The 26984-nt window shown below is 37.5% G+C and overlaps 1 protein-coding gene across 4 annotated transcripts in view; it reads left to right on the top strand.

Annotated features, from left to right (window-relative positions):
• Window positions 1-26984, top strand: part of PDE5A (phosphodiesterase 5A) — a 160244-nt gene that overhangs the window by 42804 nt on the left and 90456 nt on the right. For all 4 annotated transcript variants that reach the window (XM_037830561.1, XM_037830564.1, XM_037830562.1 and 1 more), the window contains exon 3: window positions 10505-10594. In XM_037830561.1, coding sequence (XP_037686489.1) covers window positions 10505-10594 — 90 coding nt within the window. The remainder of the gene's footprint in view (window positions 1-10504; window positions 10595-26984) is intronic.

The raw sequence follows: 26984 nt of genomic DNA, 5'->3' as shown, positions 1-26984 counted from the left end.
TTACCCGACGCACTCGTGATCACTCTGGACTCGCAGCAGTGAAGCATGTAGGCTTTTAATGGAACTAGGCAATCATCCTCTTTACAGGTTCCGCCCGGGGCAAGACGCCTCGGGGGAGAACAACCTCGATGCGGCCGTCAGGCGCGGCTCCTTGTGGGCTGTCTCCCCGAGCTCTGCCCGGGAACTTTCTTATAAACCTTACGTATATCCAATGGGCAAACGCCACGCATACAAGCATGATTGGTGAATACAGAGGGTTGTCACATACATCACAAAGCGGAAGCAGGATGTGGGCGCCATCTTTGCACCACTCGATGGGCGGGGGGACTCAAGGGCAGGCTGCAGCTTGTCTACTAGGCCTAATCCGGAATGTGGCTGCTCACAAAATACCACATAATGGGTTGGCTTAATAACTGGATTTTATTGTTTCATAGCTTCAGAGGCTAGTAGACTTGCTTCCTCTTGGGGTTGGTATCTTTTGGCTCGCAGGCAATCTTTGGGTTTCCTTGGCTTTTCTGTCATCTGGCAATGCACATGGCTGTGTCTTCTCCTTTTTTGCCCAGATTCTGTTGACTTCCAGCTGCTCTCCATGGCTTCTCACCATCATGCCCAATTTCCTTTGCTTATGAGGACTTAAGCCATATTGGATTAAGACCCGCTTTCATTCAGTTTCGGCACACATTAACTAGTAACATTTTCAAAGTTCCTATTTACAAATGGGACCAGAGGTTGGGACCAGAACATACCTTTTGTGGGGAACATGATTCAGTCCCTGTAAGGGGGTTATTGCTTAATGGGTACAGAGTTTCTGTTTGGGTAATGAATGGTGGTGACAGCAGCAAAACATTGTGAATGTACTTAATGCCACTGAATTTTGCACTTAAAAAATAGTTAAAATGACAAAATTTATGCTGCATTGTTACCACAAAAAATTAAATATAAGTATACACATGCACAGACACCAAAATGGATACTACTTTAATTGTATAAGATTACCTAAAGCCTAGTACCCTCTGTCTTTTGCAGTTTGGAATGGGGAGAATGTTATTATTGGAGCAGGGATGAACTTAGAGGGAGACCATGACAGAAGGATCTGATAGTGATAGCATGAGGGCACTGAAAGCTACAGAAGAGGGTTTTCAGAGCACAACTTAGAACTGCCAAAAAGGACTTTTGTTCCCAAATCACCTGTAAGAGCCACCCTAACTTGTCATTGAAAGTCTCCCCCTATGTATATATTCAAGCACTGGTTGCATCTTGTGATGTTTTTATACCTGGTCAGAGGAAGTAAAAATTTATCTTTAAAAAAAAATAATACTCAACCTACTATTCTCTCAAATTGTACTATTTGCTGGTGTGCTGGTTTGAGTGTATTATGTCCCCCAGAAAAAGCCATATTCTTTGTGGGGCAGACATAATAGTGGGGATTAAGTTGGAACGTTTGAATTAGGTTGTTTGCATGAAGATGCCCCCCACCCAACTGTGAATGATAACTGATGGGATATTTCCATGGAGGCGTGGCCCCGCTCATTCAGGGTGGGCCTTGATCAGTGGAGCCATATAAATGTGCTAACTCAAAGAGACTGGACGGAGTGCAGCTGTGAGTGATGTTTTGAAGAGGAGCAAGCTTGCTAGAGAGGAACATCCTGGGAGAAAGCCATTTTGAAACCAGAACTTTGGAGCAGACGCCAGCCACATGCCTTCCCAGCTAACAGAGGTTTTCCAGACGCCATTGCCATCCTCCAGTGAAGGTACCCGATTACTGATGTGTTACCTTGGACACTTTACGGCCTTAAGACTGTAACTGTGTAGCCAAATAAACCCCCTTTTTACAAAAGCCAAAAAAAAAAAAAAAAAAAAAAAAAAAAACAATGTACATACCTTAATTAAAGTGTGACACATAGATACGAAGTGAGCACATGCTGCTGGAAAAATGGGGTCTGTAGACTTGTTTGATGCAGGGTGGCCACAAGCCTTCAATTTGTAAGAAAGCAGTATCTGCAAAGTGCAGTAAAGCAAAGCGCAATAAAATGAGGTATGCCTGTAAATTTGCTAATTCACTTACTTTTATTAGTAATAACATAACACATTCATGTATTTAAAATATAGGACAAGACCCACAACATAGACCAGTGACTCTTGGTCAGACCACACATACCAGTGAAAGGGTTAGGTGGTAAATGCTGCCCATACAGTGACATTCAGTCACACATCATCTCCTGCTGCATCAGCCACTCATGCAACTTCCATGGATGTGGCACAGCATTTATTATAATAAGAAATTTACACATAATGATAACAACTATAGATATGTGCTTGGAGATTTCCTCATGCACGAAAGCTAGTTGTCATACAATATCTAGATTGGATTGCCTTGAACCTCTCATTCCATGTCCTGGAGAAGCCTTAAGCTGTACCAGGATTTCCTGTGTCTTAAGGATTTACATTGTCAAAACAGCCTCTCTTTCCCAAGTCAAATGGAATTCAAAACCTGGACTCTCTTGTTTGTGCAGGACAGCCACTCCTTGCATGCCATGACTTCTAGAGAGAAGATTTTAGGGTCTTAGGGAAGGATCACATTGCTGCTTCTGTGGCTTTACCGTGTAGCTGCAATTCCTCTCAGCCGCACTTCATCCTTCTCTTCTCATTCTTTCTCCAGAGGAACATATCTGCACCGTCTCCCACCCTGCAGGTCTGACATACTACTCCAAGTATTTATCACAATATTTTTTCTAAAGAAATATGACCTCTCTCAAGAGGAATTCTGAAGAATGTAACTATACCCAAAATGAATTTTAGAAGAGAAAAAACAAAAGTGACTTTTAATTTTGATAACTCTACTAATCTCTTATGGAATAATTATGCCCCAAGGAACACAGTTTGAGAACTACTATTCTAGATTGTTTTGCATCTGTCTTAGTTCAATTTTTAATCACTGTTAGGCATTGTCTTAAAAAAATGCCACTCTATGGAAGAACACCAGCCTTATAATTTGTTGAGTCCTCTGTGTTGTTTTTGTTTTCTGTTACTTTTTCTTTTGTTATAATTTCAAAACTTACAGAAAAGTTGCAAGACCAGGATAAGAAACTTCCATATATCCTTAACCAGGATTTTCCAATGGTTTTTTACTTTTCCACATTTGCTTTATTTTCTCTCCTTTCTTTATAATGCATGTAAATATATACATATTTATTTTTCTAAACTGTTTAATGAAAACTTGACAGTTTTACTAAATATTTCAGTGTATGGTTTCTACAAAATATTCTCTTACATAGCCATTATACTTTTTCGAAAATCAGGAAATTTTACATCAATACAATATATTATGTAACAGTCCATAGTCAAATTTCATCAGTTGTCTCATTAATGTCCCTTATTTTGTCCCTAAACCAGAATCTAATCCAGGATCACATGCATGTGCCTTTTTGGTCTCCTTTAAATCTGGAACAGTTTCTCAGCCTTTGTTTTTCTTGACTGAGACATTTTTGAAGAGTACAGTCCGGTTATTTTGTCAGATGTCTTTCATGAATAGATTCCAGTTACGCACTTTGGGCAGGAATACAACAGATGGTGGTGATATAACCTTTTCACTGTATCTTATCAGGAGGCACATGATGTCAGTTTGTCCCAGTACTGATGACATTAAATTTGACAACTTGATTAAAGTGATGTCCACCGGGTGTCTCCATTATAAAGGTACAATTTTTCCGTTTGTGATTAATAGGCATCTATTGGAGAGATACTTTGGGATTTTGTAAAAATTCTGTTCCTCATCATTTATTCAGATGCCAGTTTTACCATACCTTCATTTTCTAACTCCATCATACCTTCTGTAATTGTTAGTTGACATTCTAATGGAAGGAGGACTTTTGCCTCTTCTATTCATTCATTCATTCATTCATTTATACCAGTGTGGACTCATGGTTTTTATTTCATTTAATGCATTTTACTCTGTTATTTATTTTGAAGCTCAAATTATAGCAGGTTTGCTGCCTCCTGTGTCTTTTTGATATGTCCCCATCATCCTTTGAGCATTTTCTCATCTTCGACACAAGATGTTTGAGGCTTATCTCGTATTTTCCCTGCCCTAGCCCTGAAATCATTCTTTTTTTCAAGAAGCCTTGGCTCCCTTTAGTGGAGGGGATGGTATTTAGAAACGAGATCTGGGCATTAGATTATTCATTGCTTTTGGTATATGCTCATTTCTCCTGGTATGTCAGCAGACAGAGCAAGGAAAAAATACATAAATACACACATACACATGCACACTGCATTTTATTTATGTCTGTCTATTTACTGTATTAAAAACTAAGAACTTATACTGGAACTCCAAATTCAATCGGCACCTCAAGGTGCATGTTTTCTTCCTCCTTTCTCTGTTGGGTGCTCCTTCTCCCAAAATGAAGAACTGGGCTTCCTTATCCTTTATATATTTACTCATATAGTCAAGCCAACTCTGAAACTCTTTATTCCTTTGTGTAGATCCCAATATCCTTCCCTTCAGGCTGAAAAACTAACAATTCATGGAAGTTCAGGTCTGCTGGAGACAAATTCTCTCTCTCGGATTTCATTGATCTGAAAATGTGTTTATTTTGTCTATATTCTTGAAGGATATTTTCATTGGACAGAGAAATCTTAGTTGACAGTAGTTTTCATTCAACACTTTGAAAAAGTTTTCCCATTGCTTTGTGTTCATTTTTCTCATGAGAATTCAGCCATCCTGTGCATCATTTTCACATTTTATGTAATGTGTGGTATAAGTTGAAGATTTTTACCCACTTTGGGAAATTTGGGGTCATTATCTCTTTCTTTTAGTTTTAGAACTATATTTATTGTAATTATTTACGCAGTAGATTGTTCCCTGATTATTGGTTTACTATTCTCTACATGTCTTCTCCTCCCTTGCATTCTTTAATTAAAAAAAAAAAATGTTTTATTTTGAAATAGCTTCAACTTTACAGAGAAGTTGCAAGGATATTATAAAGAACTCTTTTATACCCATTACCCCAATTCACCAATATTTAACATGTATACCTTGTTACTTTTTCCCCTGAACCTTTTAAGAATAGTTTGCATATATGGTATCCCTTGTCTCTTTTTTTATAGCAGTGTAACAAATTACTCAGTTAACACAAGATAGAAACTACAGTAACAATAAATCCACTGCAGTCAGCAATTACAGACCCCCCTTATTTTTGTTCATTCCTCAGTCTTGAGGGATTTGGGATGATGACCACTCTGGCTGCTTCAAGCTGAGGAGGGGTGTATGCATTATGGGACAGAGGAATGGAATTGTTTTGCTTGCAGTTGAAGGTACTCCTTGCTTTTGGGATAGGGGTGATCCATCCTTATCTTTCTGTTAATTTTCCGGGGCAGGCCAGAAGAACTGGAGAGTGGGAGTTGATCATAACCTGCTGGGTTTCAGGGTTCAGCTGGTATAGGAACAACCCATAGGCTTTAATTCTCTGAGAAATAAACTTAATTAATTGAAAATTATAGGTTCAAATAAAAGAAGTAGAAGAATCATGATTAGGGGATTTATAAGTGAGTATAACTATATTATATTGGGAAAATAGCTTTTCAAAGATTCCCAGATAGAGCCCACTGAGGGGGTGTTGACTTCCATGTGGCTTGCCTGTGTTGTCTGGATGTCCCTAGGGCCCCAGGAGCACTTTCATTTGAGGTTTTGCACACAGTGACAGTTTGTGAAATCTGGCTGAGACCTGCATAAGGCTGCCTTCCAGAAGGACCTCTCGACTCTCTTTGAAATCTCTTAGCCATAAAATTTCCCCCTTTTGATCAAGGTCTTTCTCTAAATGCATCGCTGATTAACGTGTGGTAATAATCCCTCGGTGACAGGGAGGCTCATCCCTGGGAGTCCCATCCCACATAGGGGAGAAGTAATGAGTTTATTTGCAGAGTTTGGCTTAGAGAGAGGCCATACTTGAGCAACAGGCAGTTTTCAGGGGGTGACTCCTAGGCATTAATTATAATTCACTTTAGTTTTGTCATTACAGAAATAAAGTTCATAGATGCAAGCTCAACAGCTTGGTTTAATAGCATACTTTCTTTTATTAGGCAAGGTTATATATTCCAGAGCTTTTGGCCATATTACTTATGTGTAGCAGGAATTCCCCAGGTGGGGAGGTTTAATAGATTTTTAGCTACTGTGAGGGCTATAGGAAAAGCCTCTATCTATCCAGAAAACAGACAAGACAAAAAGGACACATTTCTTTTCCCATAGAAGTATGTAGCTGTATAAAGTTCAAGTTTTCCAAAAGTGCCATGTCAGTCAAGACCTGACTTTGTCCCACCTTTACATTCTTACCAGAGTTATGTGAATGGACAGTAGAACATAATTTATATATTTTCCTTGCTTATTGTGTAAAGTTTTTGGGTGTATGTGGGTTTTTTTTTTTTTTTTTTTTTTTTTTTTTTTTGCTGAAGATGAAGCTTTGATCTGCAGCTGACCACATGCACTTTCAGAGAAGCAGCAGAGTAAAATAGTGTAACTGACAAGAAAATGTTTGTTTCTGTGACATAACATTTTTCTAAGAATAAAAAATATAACATTCCCATATACCTCCCTATTGTTGACGCTTAGCATTGGTGTGGTACCTTTGTTACAACTGATGAAAGAATGTTAAAATATTACTGTTAGCTATAGTCTATACTTTACTTTAGGTATATTTTTTCCCATATACCATCCTATTAACGTCTTGTAATAGTGACGTTCTTTTGTTATAGTTCCTAAAAGAACATTCTTATATTTGTACTGTTAACCTCAATCATCATCCACAGAAGGGTTCATTGTGTTCTACAGTCCCATGCTTTATCCTTTAAATTTCCTTCTAGTAACATTCAGGGCCCTAAATTTCCCCTTTCAACAACATTCACACACATAATTCAGCACTGTTAATTATTAATGACACCCACAATAATGTGCTACCATCACCTCTATCAATTTCCATATACTAACAATCAACCTAACTAGAAATTCTGTACAAATTAAATATCAGCTCCCCATTCTCTACCCCTATTCTGTCTCTTGGTAACCTGTCTTCTAGACTCTATGAGTTTGCTTATTATAATTAGTTCATGTTAGTGAGAGCATACAATATTTATCCTTTTGTGTCTTGACTTACTTCACTCAACATAATGTCCTCAAGGTTCATCCATGTTTCTCATGACTCAGGACTTCACTCCTTCTTACAGCTGAATAACATTCCACCATATGGATATATCTCATTTTGTTTATCCATTCATTGGTTGGACGGTTGAGATGCTTCCATCTTTTCATCTATTGTGAATAATGCTGCTGTGAACATTGGTGTGCAATGTTTGTTCGCATCCCTGCTTTCATTTCTTCCAGGTGTATACCTAGTAGCAGGATTGCTGGATCATATGGCAATTCTATACTCAACTTCCTGAGGAAACACCAAACTGTCTTCCACAGTGGCTGCACCATTTTACATTCCTGCCAGCAGTGAATAAGTTCCAGTTTCTCCACATCCTCTCCAACCTTTGTAGTTTCCTGTTTTTTTTTAAATAGTGAAGGTGTAAAATGATATCTTGTGGTTTTAATTTGCATTTCTCTAATAGCTAGTGATGTTGAACATCTTTACATGTGCTTTTTAGCCATTTGCATTACCTTTTTGGAAAATGTCTGTTCAAGTCTTTTGCCCCTTCTTAAATTGGGTTGTTTGTCTTTTTATTGTTGAATTGTAGGATTTCTTTATATATTCTGGATATTAAACTCTTACTAGATATGCTGCAGTTTCCAAATATTTTCTCCCATTGAGCAAGCTGCCTTTTCACTTTCTTGACAAAGTTTTTTGAAGCACATAATTTTCAGTTTTGAGGCGGTTCCATTTATCTATTTTTTCTTTCACTGCTTGTACTTGGGGTGTGAAGTCTATGAAACCACCTCCTACCACAAGATCTCAGTGATGCTTCCTTACATTTTCTTCTAGGAGTTTTATGGTCCTGGCTGTATATTGAGGTCTTTGATCCATTTTGAGTTAATTTTTGTGTAAGGTGTGAGATAGAGGTCCTCTTTCATTCTTTTGGTTATGCATATCCAGTTCTCCCAGCACCATGTGCTGAAGAGACTATTCTATCCCAGTTGAGTGGACTTGGCCTCCATTTCAAATATTAGTTGGTCATAGATGTAAGGGTCTATTTGTGAGCTCTCAATTTGATTCTGTTGATCAATATATCTGTCTTTATGCCAGTACCATGCTGTTTTGATCACAGTTGCTTTGTAATATGCTTTAATGTCAGGAAGCATGGGTCTTCCAACTTCATTCTTGTTTTTCAAGATGTTTTTGGCTACTCTGGACCCCACCTTCCAAATAAATTTTATAATTGTCGTATCCATTTCTGCAAAATAGGCTGCTGGAATTTTGATTGGGATTGTGTTGAATCTGTAAATCAATTTGGGTAGAATTGCATCTTAACGATACTTAGTCTTCCAGTCCATGAAAACTTACTTGCTTTCCTTTAGCAGTGTTTTTTAGTTTTCTGTGTATAGGTCCTCTACATCCTTGGTTAAATTTATTACTAGATATTTGATTCTTTGGTCATTATATCTTTAAATATTTTTCTGCCTCATTTTCCCTTGTCTCTTTAGGACTCCGGTTATATATTGTTAGGCCACTTTATATTGTCCTACAAAACACCAAAGCTCTTAACTTTCTATATATTTTTTTTTCTCTGTCTTTCTCTATGGGTACTTTTTGTTTATCTATCTTCAGACTCATTGACCCTTTCTTCCACTGTTTCTACTCTCCTGTTAAACCCATCAATGACTTTTTCATTTTAGGCATTGTAGTTTTCAGTTCTAGGATTCCCATTTGACTTCTTTACAGTTTTTCTTTTTTGTTGTTGAGATTCCCATCTGTTTATTATTACTATATTTTCCTTTAAGTTCTTACATACATTTATATTAGCTGCTTTAAAGTTCTTTTGTGCTAATTCTAACATGTGTCTGCTTTCTTTAGATACCTTGCAAAATAGTATGCTCTTTAAGATCTATTTTATTAGAAACATTCAGCTAAGGTTTTCTGTGTGTCTGAATATAACTTTGAGCAGATTTGCAGAAAAAGCAAAATGCAGTTTTATTTATAATATAAAATATTTGTGGTGATTTTCCACCAATTTGTAACTTTTCTCTTGACATTGTCTTTAAAGCCAAGTTTAGCCCTAACATGAAAATTGGCCTCATTTCTGACCCCAAATGGCAGAATGTCATTAATTACCTACTTCACTCACAGCTTTGGCTTTACATGACATTGAACTAATTGAAAAATAAATTAAAACAACCTCCAAAAGATGAGGATTCCCTAATGTGGATATTCCATATTCTCTGAAGGGAATTCCAAATGCTGAGTTTTTGGAGCAGTTGATGCTATTTTTAGGGTAAGCATGTAGCTTTCCAAGACTCTGCTTTGAAGGGAACAACATTCATTCAGATGTTTCTGTTCTGGTATGTTTCTTTCCATTGTAATCTAATCTCATGTAGTGTTATCTGTTGATTTCCTGTATTATGCCCCACCCCCCCCCCCATTTTAAAGATTTGCTTTAAACTATAATAAGCTAAAAATTAGTACATTTGATAGCTATGATATCATTCATTAGTGAATTCCTTCCCTCATTTAGCAAATGCTTTTGAGTTCCTTTGTTAGGTACTGGGGTTACAGTGGTGAGCAACAACAACAAAAAGAACCTCTCATGGGACCTGTAGCCTAATTTTAGTTCTTCCCAATCTAGAGTTTAATGGAAAATAGCCTGAACCGTTCTTTCTTTAACCCACATTTGGAACTTCTACACCTCTCAGAAGTCCTTGATGATTATTGGATGTGCATTATGTGCTTTGTAAAAGGTGAGATTCAAAAGATAAAGGAGACATAGTTCCTGATCTTGAGTTTGTTTATAGTCTGAATCAAGGCCATGAAGTTTTTTATATGTACAAAAAAAATATGGAAATACTTGTGAATATCTGAAATAGAAGTACAGAGTACTGAGAAGTGTTATATAAACAACTATTACAAGGGAAGTAAAGTCAGTATTGGAAAGGTTCTTTCGGATGTGGTAGGTTTTATAGGGAGAGTTTCAGAGGTGGAGATGCTTTTCTTGGGATGGCGTAGGGGAATCAGGTACTGAGATGGAGACAGGCAAACTGTATGACTGAGGTAGAGAGATGCCACATTTTCCTGAATTTAAGTAAAGCGCTCTAAAATGGTTAGTATTTTGAACTTTTTTATTTCTGAATATTTGTTTGCATTTTTTGTTTCTCATGAACACTACTTGCTAAAAAACAAAAAACATTCTTCTTTATCAAAGATAATATATACTTACATGATTTGTTGCCTTTCACATTTGTTACCTTGTCAGAGTAACAAGGTAAGTGGAAGGTTAAATTGCTCTAATCTTATAAATCAGAAAAATCAAATGAATCTCTGAACAGGTCAGTCGTTAAATTGAATTTCTTTTTCCTTACCAGGATCCTCGATTCAATGCAGAAGTGGACCAAATTACAGGTTACAAGACACAAAGTATTCTTTGTATGCCAATTAAAAATCATAGGGAAGAGGTAAGCCAATTTTCCATTTTATAAAAGGTCTTTTAGAAATATGTTTCTTTTTGAAAGATTTTTTTTTTTTTTACTTTGCACACAAATGAAATAACACTATAGAGACAAGTTAACTGTAAAGGATTTAACTATCCTGCTTGATGTTTTTATTCAGACTTTATTTGAATTCTGATAGCAATTTTATTATAGTCTTTAATTTAGAAATAAATTTAGACATGCCATATTCTCCCCTCCAGAAAGCCTTATTGTATCCTAAGATATGTAATTACAGTTGTGGTTGGAATCAATTTATTTCATGTAATGTTTTATGTGTCTCAATAATCTATGCTTCATAAATGGTCATCCGATTGCAATGGTCATCAGCTGATTTCTTTGGATTCAAAATGATGTTTTGAAAAAATTGAAATGGTAGTTATATCTGAAAAAATGTGTAAATTTCATTGTGGATTATGACTGAGAAAATGGAAATAATGTTGGTTCATATTTACACTAACTAGAAGATTTGAATTCTGTCAGCACTTTCTCTCATCATTTTATACTTGTTTGAAAAAGAAAGTACATGAATTATAAATTAAATGGCACGTTTCAAGTGAGCATGCTCAACCCTGGCTGCACATTACAATCAACCGGGGGCCTTCTAAAAAATTGCCAGTTAAATCAGACTCTCTAGGAGGCAGGATCCGGGTACTGACATATTTCTAAAGCTCCCAAATAATTCTAAAGAATAGCAGGGTTGAAAATCACTGCTCTGAGTAAAAACATGTGGATTGAAAGAACCTGTATTGCTGGATTCTTAACCTTGGCTACACTTTAGAATCATCTGGGAAACATTCAGAATCCTGATTTCCAGGCTTCCTCTTGGACCAGTTCAGTCAGAATCTATGGAGTTGGGACCCCGGTATCAATATTTTTTAAAGCTCCCCAAAAGATTACATGTGCAGCCAAGGTTGAGAATCATTGCCAAGGATATTGGAAATAGTTTATGCTTCTATTTGATTTATATGCAAATTCTGACCTCTTTGTTTCCCCTTTTCCAAGTAGTCAGTTATCAAGTCCCATAGATTTTGTTCTTTACAGTGTTTCTCATCATTTCCTTTCTTTTCATTCCCGCTGCCTACGCCAAACATCTTGCAGTTGATGCCTAAGCTTTTAAAATATTCCTGTAAGGGGTTTCTATACGTGCAATTTCCTTTGATCCATCCTGCATACCATTGTCCTGGGAATTTTCCTGAAACATGACTTTCTAAATCAGTGCTTCTAAAACACTGGTGTGCGTATGAATCCCGTAGGGATCTTGTTAAAATGCAGATTCTGAATTCAATAAGTCTGGAGTGGGGCCTGAGATTCTTTTCTAACAAGCTCAGAGTTGGTGTGATGCCATTGGTCTGCAGACCACACTTTGATTAACAGGGTCCTAAATCGGTCCCTTCTCTGCAGTCCTCAATAAGTTCTCAGTGCCTTCAAGTTGCTAGATGGTTTCTTAGGAGGATAGTTCCAGCAAGAGTTACTAATTATACCTGCAGTGAAGACATGAATATGAGATTAATTAATTAATTAGTTAATTAACTAATTGTGTGACTGAATAAGTAAAATTAAAAAAGCCACACATGGACTAATGATGACAGTGTGTTATAAACAGGGTTGCCAGTAATAGCAAATAAAAAGGATGTCCCATTCAATATTTAGGACAGATACTAAAAAATTTTTCATTGTTTATTTGAAATCAAATTTGACTGGACACACTGTATTTTATCTGGCAGTTCTAGTTATATACCAAGGACTATGATTCTGTGGTCTTAAGAAGAGTAGGTAGAAAACTAGGCTCTACTAAAGTTCAGCTTTCAGTTAATAATTATGGTTTAAAATCATGGCCGAAGAAACAACTTTGTATTGGCAAAGGGATCAGCCTGAATCATGCTCTGATTAAACTTCTCTTTCTAAATAGCATGAACAATCTCTGGCATTGGGGATTGGGAGAATTGTGAGAATATACAACAAAATCACCATGGTGAAGTGAGTGTACTGCCCATTCTATGAGAGAATATTCTCAGGATACATGTTTTTCACCTATAACACTACCACTGAGGATGAGTTAAATTAAAAAAACATAGTAATAACAGGTGTGTTGAGGTGTGATTTGCATACAAGAAAATTCACCCATTTTAAGTGTATACTTGGATGAGTTTTGACGAATGCATATATAACCAAACCACCACCACTATAATCACGATGTAAAACATTTCTGTCACCTGAAGTACTCCTGTTTCCCTTTGAAGGTGCTCACCTGCCCTGCCGACCCTCAGCCCCTGACAATTTCTGATCTCCTTTCTGTCACTATCGTTATGCCTTTTCTAGAATGTCATATAAATGGAATCATACAGTATACAATCTTTTGTATCTGGCTTTTTTCACTTAGCTTAAAGCTTTTGAGTTTCATCCATGTTGTTGCATGTATCAGTAGTTTGTTTCTTTTTATTGCTGAGTAGTTTATTCCATTTTAGGCATATACCACAATATGTTTACCCACACTTCTTAGACATTTAAGGTTTTCCAGTTTTTATGTATTATGAAAAAGGTTGCTATCATTGTTTGCATGCAGGCCTTTCTGTGGACATGTTTTCATTTCTCTTGGGTAAATATCCAGGGGAGGAATTGCTAGGTCATATGGTAGGTGTATGTTTAATTTTAGAAGAAACTTCCAAACTTTTCCAAAGTAGCTGTACCATATTGCATTCCGTCAGAGTATGAGAGTTCCAGTTGCTTTGCATCCTTATCAACACATAATATTGTCAGTCTTTTTCATTTTAGCCATTCTAGTAGAGGATGATTTAAATTTGATTACCTGACTATATAACCCAGCTCTTAGCCAAGGGCCCTGCTGCTCAGGGTTCCAGGGCTTCTTCATGCTTCACTACCTCCTTGCTCTTGCACCTCCGCCTCAGTCTGTTTCATCCTGTGATGACTTATTGTGAAGCTTCACTGTTGTCCACAAAAGTCTACATGCTGCTAAGCATTTCATGAGACAAAAAACTTTCAGTAATTTCACTGAATACCTAGTAACTTGCTGAAGGGAAAGTTGCCAGAACACAGCATTCCCTTTCCTCTAACTCTTGCTTCCACAGTCACACGACAGTGGAGTTCCACATTGTTTCCTCTGAGAATTATTTCTTCAGAGAAAGGAAATGAGGAGAAATAGAATAGCTGTAGTCTCAGCATGGCTGTTTCAATATAAAAAAAGTAACTTGGCTGGCTGAGAACCACCAGCAATATGCAATGCGCAGCCTCCAGAATAAGTTTTAAATTTCTAGCTATGTAACCAAACTCTGGGCAGTGTTTGCTTTTATGTACACACAAAAGTACCCCCTCTCTCTCTAATGAAAATTTGAAATGAAAATTGAGAACTTCATCAGTAAGGCTTTTGCAAGTCATTGTTAAGATCGTTTGCTCTGGAGTCATCTTGTCTGGGCTTGATTCCCATCTCTGTCACTTACCTGTCCTGGTGAGTAACCAGGATTGACTTAGTTAATCCCTCTGGGCTTCAGTTTCCTCATCTGCAAAATGGGTGGTAATAGTGGCACATTATTGTGAAGTGTAATTGACAGCCCTGAATTATGTATGTGACTATGGTTGAAAGGGGGATTTTGGGGCCGTCTGTGTTACTAGAAGGAAAGTTAGAAGATAAAACATATATATTTGTATAACACAGTGAACCCTGCTTGGATGATGGACTGGGGTTAATGGTACAAGTATAAGAATATCCTTTCATGAATTATAACAAATGTGCAACACTAATACAAGATGTTAATAATAGGATGGTATGTGGAAAAAATACACCTAATGTAAACTATAGGCTATAGTTAATAGTACTATTTTAATATTCTTTCATCAGTTGTAACAAAGGTACCATACTATGCAAAATGTCAACAATAGGGAGGTATATGGGAACATTTAAGTTTTTATATGACTTTTCCATAAACCTATAATTTCTCTAATGAAAGAAATAATGGTTAAATAAAACATGCTAAACGAAAGAAACTAGGCACAAAGTATTGTATGATTCCACTTATATAAAATGTAAATACATACATCTATGAATCTATAGAGACAGAAATAGATTAGTGGTTACTTAGGGATGGGGAGGGGTAGAGGGATCAAGCAGTGACTGCTGAAGGATATGGGTTTTTTTCTTTTGGAAAGGATGAAAAGGTTCTAAAATTGTGGTGATGAATGCACAACTCTGTGAATGTACTAAAGCCATTGATTGTACACTTTGGATGGATGGCATGGTATCTGAATATATCTCAATAAAACAGCTTTAAAAAATAATAGTACTTACCTCATAGGGTTGTTGTGAAGATTAAGTGCAGTCATGCAGTGTGCAGAAGGATTCACAGAGTTGCTAGTAAGTGATCAATAACTATCAGCTATTATTATTTTTTAAAAGGAGACGGAACTAACAGAGCTTTTTAGAGAGACGAGGATTGAGAGAGTTTTATGAAGAGGTCATCAGACACAAAACATACAGTCAGCTGAGGAGGAGGGAAGATGGTGGCATAGAGAGGACTGGAAGCTAAGTAGTCCCCCTGGAACAACTAAAAAAAACAGAAACAACTAGTAAATAATCCAGAACAACTGCGGGTGGACAAACGAGACCATCCACTCATCATACACCAACCTGAATTGGGAGGAATGCCCAAGATCACAGCATAAAATCTGTAAGTAAAACCTGCAGATCCAAGTCGTGAGACTCCCTCCCCCATAGCCCGAGCTGGAAAGCCTCATGGTGCCAGAGAGAAGCTCTCTCCCAGCAAGCGAATATAGCTCAGCTGAGGTCCAACTGGGGTTTTAAGTAGCGACTGTGAACTGCTCACTACAGGTACGAATCCCCAAAAAACAGACAGAGGCTTTGGGTGATGACTGACCTTGGAGAGCCAAAGGCTCGCTTGGACTGGGTCTGAAGGGGAGTATCTGTTTGTTTTTCGGCTCAGTGGAGAAAGCCCCAGTCATTTCCAGTTCCCAGGGCTGTGACTCAGACAGAGAAGGGTGGGGATAGCACAAGCAGAGAGAGAGACCATTGAAATGCTAATGACCTCCCCCTAGGGGTTCTATCTTCTCTAAGAGGAAAGGGGTGGGGCCCTTTCCATTCAGAACCAGACCCCAGAGCCTGGGGGAACACGGCCATACCTCCTCACACCAGTCAAGAATTATAGGCTAACAGGCATCACCTGCTAGGCAGAAAAGCACAGTGACCTGAGGCATCACAGAGTGGAGCAATTTTCTAAGACACACCCTCAGGGAAACCAGATACTGAATATTTCTTCCCTCTGGGACCTGAGCCTGTTCTGGTCTTGGAAAGCCTGATGTGGATAACCAAGGAAACCATGCCTAGACAACAGAAAATTACAACCTACACTAAGAGGAACAAAATTACGGCCCAGTCAAAGGAACAAACATACACTTCAACTGAGATACAGGAATTTAAACAACTAATGCTAAATCAGTTCAAAAAGTTTAGAGAGTATATTGCAAAAGAGATAGAGGCTGTAAAGAAAACACTGGGCATATATAAGGCAGAAATCAAAAGTTCAAAAAAACAACTAGTAGAATCTATGGAAACGAAAGGCACAACACAAGAGATGAAAGACACAATGGAAACATTCAACAGCAGATCTCAAGAGGCAGAAGAAAACACTCAGGAACTGGAGAACAAAACACCTGAAAGCCTACATGCAAAGGAGCAGATGGAGAAAAGAATGAAAAAATACGAGCAACATCTCTGGGAACTCAAGGATGAAACAAAGTTCAGTAATGTACATATCATTGGTGTCCCAGAAGGAGAAGAGAAGGGAAAGGGGGCAGAAGCAATAATAGAGGAAATAATTAATGAAAATTTCCCATCTCTTATGAAAGACATAAAATTAAAGATCCAAGAAGCGCAGCGTACCCCAAACAGAAGAGATATGAAGAGGCCTACGCCAAGACACTTAATAATCAGATTATCAAATATCAAAGACAAAGAGAGAATCCTGAAAGCAGCAAGAGAAAAGCGATCCATTACATACAAAGGAAGCTTAATAAGACTATGTGCGGATCTCTCAGTAGAAACCATGGAGGCAAGAAGGAAGTGGTGTGATATATTTGGGATACTGAAAGAGAAAAACCACCAACCAAGAATCCTATATCCAGCAAAGCTGTCCTTCAAATATGAGGGAGAGCTCAAAATATTTTCCGACAAACAGACAATGAGAGACTTCGTGAACAAGACACCTGCCCTACAGGAAATATTAAAGGGAGCACTACAGAATGATAGAAGACAGGAGTGTGTGGTTTGGAACACAATTTTGGGAGATGGTGGCACAACAATGTAAGTACACTGAACAAAGATAACCATAAATACGGTTGGGAGAGGAAGGTTGGGAGCATGTGAGACACCAGAAAGGAGGAAAGATAAAGACTGGGACTGTGTAACTTGGTGAAATCTAGAGTGTTCAACGGTTGTGATAAGATGTACAAATATGTTCTTTTATGAGGGAGAATGGGCAAATGTCAACCTTGCAGGGTGTTAGAGGTGGGGAGGCACTGGGGGAGGGATGCAATCAGCATAAACTAGAGACTGTAACTAATAGAATCATTGTGTTATGCTTCCTTTGATCTGACAAGGTGATATACCAAGGTAAATGTAGATAAGAGGGGGGGATAGGGAAGACATGTTGGACACTTGACATTGGTGGTGTTGTCTGATTCTTTGCTCTGCTTTGATTTGAGGTTATTTTTCCTTTTGCTGCTTCTTAGCTGTCATTTTTTTTCCTCTTTCTTTTGCCTCTCTACCTTCTTTGACTCTCCCTCCTGCCTTGTGAAAGAAATGTAGATGCCCTTATATAGATAGTGGTGAAGGTGGTGAACACATAAATATATAACCATACAGAGAACCATTGATTATTTACTTAGGATGAAATGTATGGTGAGTGAACAAAACCGTATTAAAAGAAAAAAAAAATGGGTTGATGACAAAACCTTGAGGGCAATATACTGAGTGAAATAAGCCAGAGACGTAAGGACAATTATTGCAGGGTCTCACTGATAGGAACTAATTATAATATGTAAACTCATAAACATGAAATATAACGTACCAGGATATAGGAAGAGGCTTAAGAATGGAGCAGTTGCTTAGTGTGAACAGAATGTTCAACAAGGATGAACTTGGATGTTTGGAAATGAACAGACATGTTGGTAGCAAGATGTGAGAATAACTAACAGTGCTGAATAGCATGTGAATGAGGTGGAATGGGGAAGCTCAGGGTTATATATGTCACCAGAGGGAAGGTTGGAGATTGAAAGGTGGGAATGTATAAAACTGAATCCTGTGGTGTGCACTGTCCATGATTAACTGTGCAAATATTGGAAATCGCTTCCATGAACCAGAACAAATGTATGACAATAGAATTGGAAGTTAATAATAGAGGGGTATATAGGGAGAAAATATATACCTATTGCAGACTGTATACTGCAGTTAGTAGTATTTCAGCATCTTTTCATGGACAGTAACAAATGTACTATACCAACACTACGAGTCAACAATTGAGGAGGGTTGGTTGGGGATAGGGGAGGATCCGAGTTTCCTTTTCTTTTTTCATCTTTCACTTTATTTCTTGTCTGGAGTAATGAAAAGTTCCTAAAAATTGAACAGAAATTAAGTGTGGTGATGGATGCACAGCTGTATGAGGGTACCCAGGGGCAACTGATTGTAATGGTAAAATTATGTCACTTGAATTACTCATTAATGAAAAATATTTTCTTTTATTTCAAAAAAAAAAAGTAAATGTACAATGGGGGGAGGAAGGGAATGGGATATTTTGAGTGTTCTTTTCTATTTTAATTTTTATTTTATTTTTTGGAGTAATGAAAATGTTCAAAGATTGATTGTGGTGATGAATGCACAACTATATGATGATATGGTGAACAACTGATTGTATGCTTGGAATGACTGTTATGTGATCATATCTCAATAAAATTGCATTAAAAAATAAAAAAACAAAACAAACAAATGAAAAATATACAGTCAGATGAGGCCAAATGATAACCAGCCTAGCTTTTGACTTAACTGGCCTACTATTAATCTTCAACAAACCTTAAGCTTAGAAAGAAAAATGTTTTCACTGTTTTTTCTCATAAATGGGTCAAAATGAATTTGCTGTCTTTCATTTGTTAGTCCAACTGTATAGAGTAAGCCAGCATCTATTCCAACTAATTACCAAGGGACCTACAATAAATTGTGATTATTGAGTAATTAATTGTTTATTGATTGTGGTAGACTTCACAAAACTACCTTGGGTGCCTTTAGTGACCTCGATTTTTTAAGGCACAGGCACTCACTCTGGAAAGCTGGTCTAATGCAGCAGTTCAAATTTGAATAGTAAAGTCTAAACTATATAACATAAGTTAGAAAATGTAAACTTCAGGAAGATTTTAAAATTCAGTAAAATATCTAAGCTCCTCATTTGCCTCTCTTGTGAAGTATTTCAACTATTTGAAAATTTCTAGGAGTTCTTTTCATCAATGTTAAGTGTAATAAATACAGAGATGCTCTTTTAGAGTAAGGATCATAAATATTTCTAAACTTCTGTGACAAGGACTTTTGAAAAACTTGTAGAGGATAAGTTTTTGCAATCTTCCCTCTCCCTACTCTGTTCTAAGAGAATGGGCTTAATGGGAAAGTGGAAAAATTAAAATAAAAAAACTTAAGAAGCTTAAGAGGCCAAAGGAATTTATTTTGGAAAGGTCAGAGAGCTACTGGCTAGAGAAAATGAAAAAAGACAAAAAGAAAAAGGGAGCAAGGGAGAAAAGAGAGCCAGTGCAAGCTATATATGAAAGAGTGGTTTGAAAAGGGAGTAGGACTTTGGAAATAGCTGCCTCATGTGTAGGAGACAGTAAATGCACATGATATTTACTGAGCAAATCCTATGGGAATTGTCTTAAGGACCTTACACATAGTAATTCATTTCATCTTTATAACAACCGTGGGAGGTAGTCATAGTTAATATTGCCCAGCAGCAAGCTGAGGCTTGGAACATTTTACAGAGCCTGGCCAAAGTCCAGGCTGCTGAAGCTGAGATTCAAACCTAGGCAATATGACTACAGGGTCATAATATGGGTATTATGGGTTGAAGTGTGACCCCTTCTTCCCCCCAAAAAAGACATTTTCAAGTACTAACCCTCAATCCTGTGACTGTGACCTTATTTGGAAATAGGGTCTTTGAAGATGTTATTAGTTAAGATGAGGCCAAACTGGGTTAGCATGGGTCCTAATGCAATATGACTGGTGTCCTTAAAGAAGGGGGCAATTGGACACACACATACAGACACCCAGAAGCCAGAAGAGAGGCATGGAAGAGATTCTTCCCTATAGACTGCAGAGGACGTGTGGCCCTGCTGACACCTTCTTTTCTGACTTCAGGCCTCCAGAACTTTGAGACAATACATTTCTGTTGTTTTAAGACCCTCAGTTTGTGGTACTTTGTTATGACAGCCCTAGGAAGCTAAGACAGTGGGGAAAAGGAGTTTCTTAAAATTCTGCTGTGGATGATAACTGCAACCTGCTTCCCGCTCCCTTCGTGTTTTCTCAAACTGCAGTAAGCGTTTAAATTACTGTCGATTTTTTGGGGGGTGTTAACAAATACATGGATGCATTTAATGTTACTCCACACACAAGCAGGACCTGAAGGTGGGAACAAGGAGACCTGGCTGTATTTCATGTCGTTTCAAAGTCAATGTTTAAACCACCTTGCTGCAGTGTCTCTTTAAAAAGAGAAATACAGAGTAAGAGGGCTCAGCATATCATTCTGTATAATACCTGGAATCCAACCATTAAATAAGAGGAAATTTTTATCAGAGATAACATAGTTACAGATCATGGTTTACTTTCATCTGGGCCAGTGTGGTGAAGCATAATGGAAAAAAAGAAAAAAACTTCAACCAAGTATGTGGAATTCGTGGGTTTTTAGGGCTGCTATTGAATTTCTATATAGATTTAGTGCTGGGTTTTTCAGACCTGAGCACTTGGGCCAGTTTTTTTTTTTTTTTTTCTTTTTGTCACTTGTGTTAGTTATTTCTGTAACCAGACAGAATCCTTTTATGTTTAGTAAAGTTCAGGGAAATTCACTCTTTCTTTGCTCAGGTGACCTATTTCTGAAATACTGCCCTCCCCTGAAGTTTTGCTCATTATATGACATGGCAGAGATGAGTGTTCCTCTTTATTTATAGGGGCTGCACCAATGTAACTGACCTTAGGTATTAACTCTTATTCAGAGCCCTTGTTTTTCACTCAGTGCCTGCCCAATTTTCTCTGTTAGATCAGTTGGGGAGTGGGGGTGGGATAGGAGATCGAAAGTGGGACATTATAAAATAACCCAAGTTCTGTGAAAATTTCTTATTGATCTGAGCCGGTGATTATATCCATTAATGCCCTTCAGGCTGGAAGGAAACACTTACTTTTGGTCTTTTGTCAACTCCAGTTATTAAGTACAAGTCCAATTTGGAACTAGAGCTCTTTATTTTTCTTTTTTTGTTTTATCATCTTGGTTTTATTTTATCATCCTTTATGATGTGCTTGTAATATTTTGATCCAAATATAAAGTTAAAATAGATGATTTATTATAATCCTTTATAATGTGATAAAAGAGCATTTTAGATAAATTCATAACTATTTATATCTTCCTTTAAAGGAAAAAAAGCCTGATGAGGTTCAAGAAAGTGTCAGCTAATTTTATGAGATTTCTATGAGATAAATACTCTGATATATATCACTGAGAGTTAATGACCTCCCAAAATCACAAAATCAGCCATTACTGGAATCAGATGGGTAATTCAAACTGCAGTATACAAAAATAAATGTTTTCTAGAATTTAAACTTTATGACTATGTCTGCTCATTTAAAAATACACTTTCATGTATTTCCTCTAAGTATCTTGTTTTGATAAGTAATTATTGAATCACTACAATACAGAAGTGCACTGGTCTAGGCAGTTGGGATATCAAAAAATATGAAGCAAGAGAGATATTTGCTTTTTAAAAGTTTTCAATTTCTGGCGATAGATCTTGTTCAACAAAAATTATTATTAATGTAAGGTAGCAAAACAAATGTCAAATGAGTTCAATGTTCAATACACAAGTTCAAAGAACAGAGACTGGATTAGGGGAGCTAGAGAAATTACAGAGGAAGAATGAAAACTTTTTAAGAGAAGCAGCTCTTAAATTGTTTGTATGATAGTTGGCCCCCATGACAGGGTGAATGCAGAATAGACCATTATCTGTGGTCTCGTGCTGATAACTGACGAGGGCTTTCTTAAATTGGACAAGTAACTTGCTTGGCACAGATAAACTTTATAGCTTTAAGCATAAGCTTTGAATTCTATGTCAAAACTAGATCAAACTATAGCTACAAAAATGCACAGGGTTTAATTGCAGACTGTCAGTTGATTTTCATCTATTTTAGTCTTAACTGGCTAGTTTTGTGCCCTTTTTAAACTTAAGAATCATTCTTAGCATTTATACCCCTACAGTATTCTTTTTTGTAGCTTTGTTTTAGAAAGAAAATAAAAGAAACTTGTGAAATTTCCATTTGTTCTGAACTTGATGTTATGGTGGTGATGATCTTTTTTTTTTTCCCTCTTTTCCACATTGTCCTTTAATAAACAAGTATATTTTGTAAAGAAGACGGTAACCATTTTCTTAAGGGGGAAAAACAACATTTCTTAAGAACAGCAGATGAAAAACATAGCGCTACTAGGTTAAATCCCTGAAGGTACACTACTGATTCAGGAAAAGAAGAAAGGGTGAATAAAAGCTTGAGGGTGAAGATTAAATTAATGGTAGTCTATATGTGACCAGATGAGGTCTTATTTTTACTGCTCAGAAAATTCAATTCATACTGAATGTTGTTTTTTATTCAATATGAGAGTTATCTTCATTTTAAAAATTTAGTTTTGAGGGGTTTTACATAGATTCTGAATAATGGCTATTAGAGGACTGGAACCTCTTGTAAACAATTTTCTTTGTATTATATATCTGACCCAGAGCCACATAATTAGACCCTTGAATAGATTTTGCTTGCATTCTTAAAGAGTTAAAGTGGTTGTAAGTGAAATTGCTGTTCTCAGTAGATATGTGTGTACACATTCATATTCATCTATTAAGAGCTAAGATTACACAGGTTAGAGTGCTTTGTAAACTGTTAAATATTCTGTATTCCTTCTTATAAAGTTCTCATCTAGAAATCCCTAGTTGTTTCTCTTCTACCACAGACAGGAAATTAATATTCTAGGCTCAATTTAAATTGAAGAGTAAGAGATGATGACCACTTATGATTTTGTTGTTGTTGTTGTTGTTTTTGCCTCAGCTCATAGTAGTGAAATAGATTGAAAATGACCTGGATTTAGAATTGCAGATTTGTTTGATTGTTACAGATTTTTTGGTTTCATGAGTATCATTAGTTTTCTCTTGCAGCATAACAAATTACCCCAAATAGTGGTTTTAAGGATCCACCATTTATTATCTCACAGTTTCTGTGGTTGAGGGATCAGGAATTCCAAGCTGCTTGGTGAGCTGGGTGATTCTGGGTCAGAAGTCTGGCTCAGAAGTCAGGAGGTGGGCCGAGGCTGCTTGCCGTGGGCTGAGGCATCCCCTTCCCCTAGGGCTCCCTCGTGGTTGCTGGCAGGGGACCTCTGCTCCTCATCACCAGGGCTTCTCCATAAGTGCTTGAGTGTCCCCATGGCCTGGCAGCTAACTTCCCCCAGAGTGAGTGAGTTAAGAGTGAGCAAGGAGGAAGCCTCAGTGCCTTTCGTGGCCTGCTCTCCACAGTGGCACACCATCACTTCCTGCATCTTCTGTTCTTTGGAAGTGACTCATTAAGTCCTGCCCAAACTCAAGAGGAGGGGAATTGGGATCAACCTCTTGAAGGGAGGAGTATCAAGGAATTTGTGGCAATATTTAAAAACCACCACAAGTTACTGATGCATTTTGAGGCTTGATTCTCTTTCCTTAAAAGTGGCCAGATTTTGGAATCCTTGGAACGTTGTTGTTGGGAATATAAAATGGTGCAACCACTGTATAAAATGGTTTGGTAGTTCTGCAAAACGTTAAACATAGACTTACCATATGACCTGGTATGCTGGTTTGAATCTATTATGTACCCCACAAAAGCCATGTTCTTTTAATCCACTCTTGTGGGGGCAGACCTATTGTGGGTGGGACCTTTTGATTAGATCATTTCCATGGAGATGTGATCCCACCCATTCAAAGTGGGTCTTAATTAGTTTACTGGAGTCCTTAATAGAGCTCAAGGGGAGACATTTGGAAGAGAGCTCAGAGAAGCTAAGAGAGAAAATGCCCAGAGACATTTTGGAGACAGTTATTGAAACCAGAACCAGGAGAGATGCTAAGAGATGAAATCCAAAATTTGCACCAGAGAAGCTAAGAGAGGATCCACAGATGCTTAGAGAGAAATGCCCTGGAGAAACAGGCAAGGACACCAGGAGCTGAGAGAGAGAAGCTAAGACATAAGCCCAGAGACATTTTGGAGAAAGCAATGGAAACCAGAAGCTAACCCTGGGAGAGGCCCAGCAGACTCTATCCATGTGCCTTCCCATGTGACAGAGGAACCCAGACGCCATCGGCCTTTCTTCAGAGAAGGTATCATCCTGTTGATGGCCCTAACTGGGACATTTTCATGGCCTTAGACGTAAAATTGTGAACTAATAAACCCCTATTGTAAAAGCCAACCCATTTCTGATATTTTGCATTCTGGCACTTTAGCAGACTGGAACACTGGTAATTCCACTTGTAGGTAGATACCCCAGAAAATTGAAAGCAGGGACTCAAACAGATAATTGAACACCAGTGTTCATAGCAGCATTATCCGCAATAGCCGAAAGGTGGAAACAAGCCCTGTCTATCAACAGATGAATGGACAAACAAAATGTGATGTGTACATACCATGGAATATTATACAGCCATAAAAAGAAATAAAGTTTTGATACATGGGACAGCATGGATAAACCTTGAAATCATTTTGTTGAGTGAAATAAGCCAGACACAAACGGACAAATATTGTATGATTCCATTTGAAATATTTAGAATTAGCAAATTCATAGAGAGAAAGTAAATTATTAGAAGTTACCAGAGGCCTGAGGGAAAGGGGTTGGGGAGGTTTTGCTTAATATGTATGGTTTCCATTCTAGGTCATGAAAACATCTTGGTAAAGGGTGGTGGTGATGGAAGTACAACATTGTAAATGTAATTAATACCAACTGAAGTACACACTTAAAAATGGTTAAAATGGGAAATTTGGTGTTATATACATGTATCACAATAAAAATAAAGACTTGGTGGTAAGACAAGCTCTGTTCATGAAAATAATATATTAAATCTTTATTTTTTAACCTTTCATGTACTTCAAAAATAAATTGAACTACCAGGGGCCACATAAACTGGGTTTAAACAACATAGTTAGTGAGTTGAATATGCTGCTCAAGATGGGCATGAGTAAAAGGGAAAAGAGGAAGTAGAGAATTCAAAGAGGAAGACTGAGGAGAAAAAGAGGAAGATGTTTGCCTCTGTGCTGTGGTAAATGATTGAGGTATTAAAAGGTTTCTAAAAGGTTATGTCAGAAATGTTGTTCTAAATGAGATCATCATTTGCATGAAATATAAGTACTTTGCTTTTTTGCCCTGCCCCTTTTTTTTTGTCTTTTTAAAGAGTACTTTGGGCTTTTAAATATCCACAGGAATTGCTCACTGGTGTATCCTTATACTTTTCTACACACTTGTTTTCTTTTTTTTTTTTTTTTTTTCCTTTTTAAGAAGATAAAATTTATTAAAATATTTTTCATAGTCTTCTTTTTAAGATGTTTTAACAGAAACAGCTGAGTTTTTTTTTTTAGGGACAAGGATAGGCAGTCTTGAATTAGAAGGCTACAAAACAGAGACTTAAAATGCAAATGAAAATATTTATTTCCTCAACAAATTGTCACTTGCACATGTGCTAATGTAAAACAAAAAAAAAATAGACTTTCCACTAACAAAACAACATAGTATATGTTTTTCAGACAAATTTTACTAACTCTAATACCTGAAGGCTAGGAAGAGAAATACATAGACCAGTACACCATAGCCATCTTCATTCTGTTAGTGTCTTTTTATATAAGCTCCACACAATTCCTTTTCCCTCTAGTTTTTTTTTTTTTTTTATCATCATTTTATTGAGATATATTCACATACCACGCAGTCATACAAAACAAATTGTACTTTCGATTGTTTACAGTACCATTACATAGTTGTACATTCATCACCTAAATCAATCCCTGACACCTTCATTAGCACACACACAAAAATAACAAGAATAATAATTAGAGTCTACACACTTGTTTTCTACATCAGTTCATGAGCCAAGAACGGCGGAGCGTGTGTTACTTTGTTTCCGTGTCTTCCATAAAATGGAAGGAGTGGCATGACTTGTGTCGCGGCTGAGCAGGTGGACAGAGACGAGGTCACGCAGAGCCCTCCATGCTGTGCAGAGGCACTGAATTTTTTTTTAAGCCTGAAAACATTTGCTATTATTTAAAGATCTATGCAGCCACAGGCTTAAGGATGAACAGTTTTCTTTGTTTATTATCTAACGCAGAGCCACATAATTTGACTTGATAGATTTTGGTAATTAAATAACTTCCATGTTTGTTTGTACGTAGAGTACTGCATCTAGAGGCAGGGATGCTGGTAAGGGGCTTTTGCGATAACCCATAGGAGAGGCACACCCAGGCCTGGCCTTGGAAACAAGGACAAGGAATTGTAATCCATTTGAGAAGCTGAGTGAATTGTTGGAGGAATATGGGAGATGGAAGAATCTAGAATACTTTCAAGGTTTTGGACAGCCTGTTCGGGGGAGAGCTGTGACATTCCCTAAGATAAAACATGCAACAGAGAGAGTTAGTTTGTGGGCAAGAAGACAAGTAGCTTGTTGGTTTTTTTGTTTGTTTGTTTGTTTGTTTGTTTTGGTGGTGGGGGGGGATGTGTTGTTTTACTATCTAATACTTTCTTCTCTCCCCTCAAATATCAACTCTGCCTCCTCATCACCACTCTCAACTGATCGCCTGGCTTGCTATTTTAGCGAAAAATAAAGCAGTTAGAAGGATACTCCATGAGAGTAAACTTCCTGCCACTCTCCCCACTCCAGAATCATCAAAACTTCCCTCCCAACCAAATCAGTTTATCAGTGCACACATATGCTGTTATTTCTCCCATCTTAAAAACAAAAACCCAAACTTCTACAGACCACCTGTCATCTCCTTTCAGGGGCCACCCTATTTCTCTGAGCCCCATTAGAGCACAACTTTTTGCCA

This window comes from Choloepus didactylus, chromosome 3, assembly GCF_015220235.1.
Source record: "Choloepus didactylus isolate mChoDid1 chromosome 3, mChoDid1.pri, whole genome shotgun sequence".
Taxonomy (NCBI): domain Eukaryota; kingdom Metazoa; phylum Chordata; class Mammalia; order Pilosa; family Megalonychidae; genus Choloepus; species Choloepus didactylus.
Note: the sequence above shows the minus strand (reverse complement) of the source record. Positions and strands in the feature narration are given on the sequence as shown.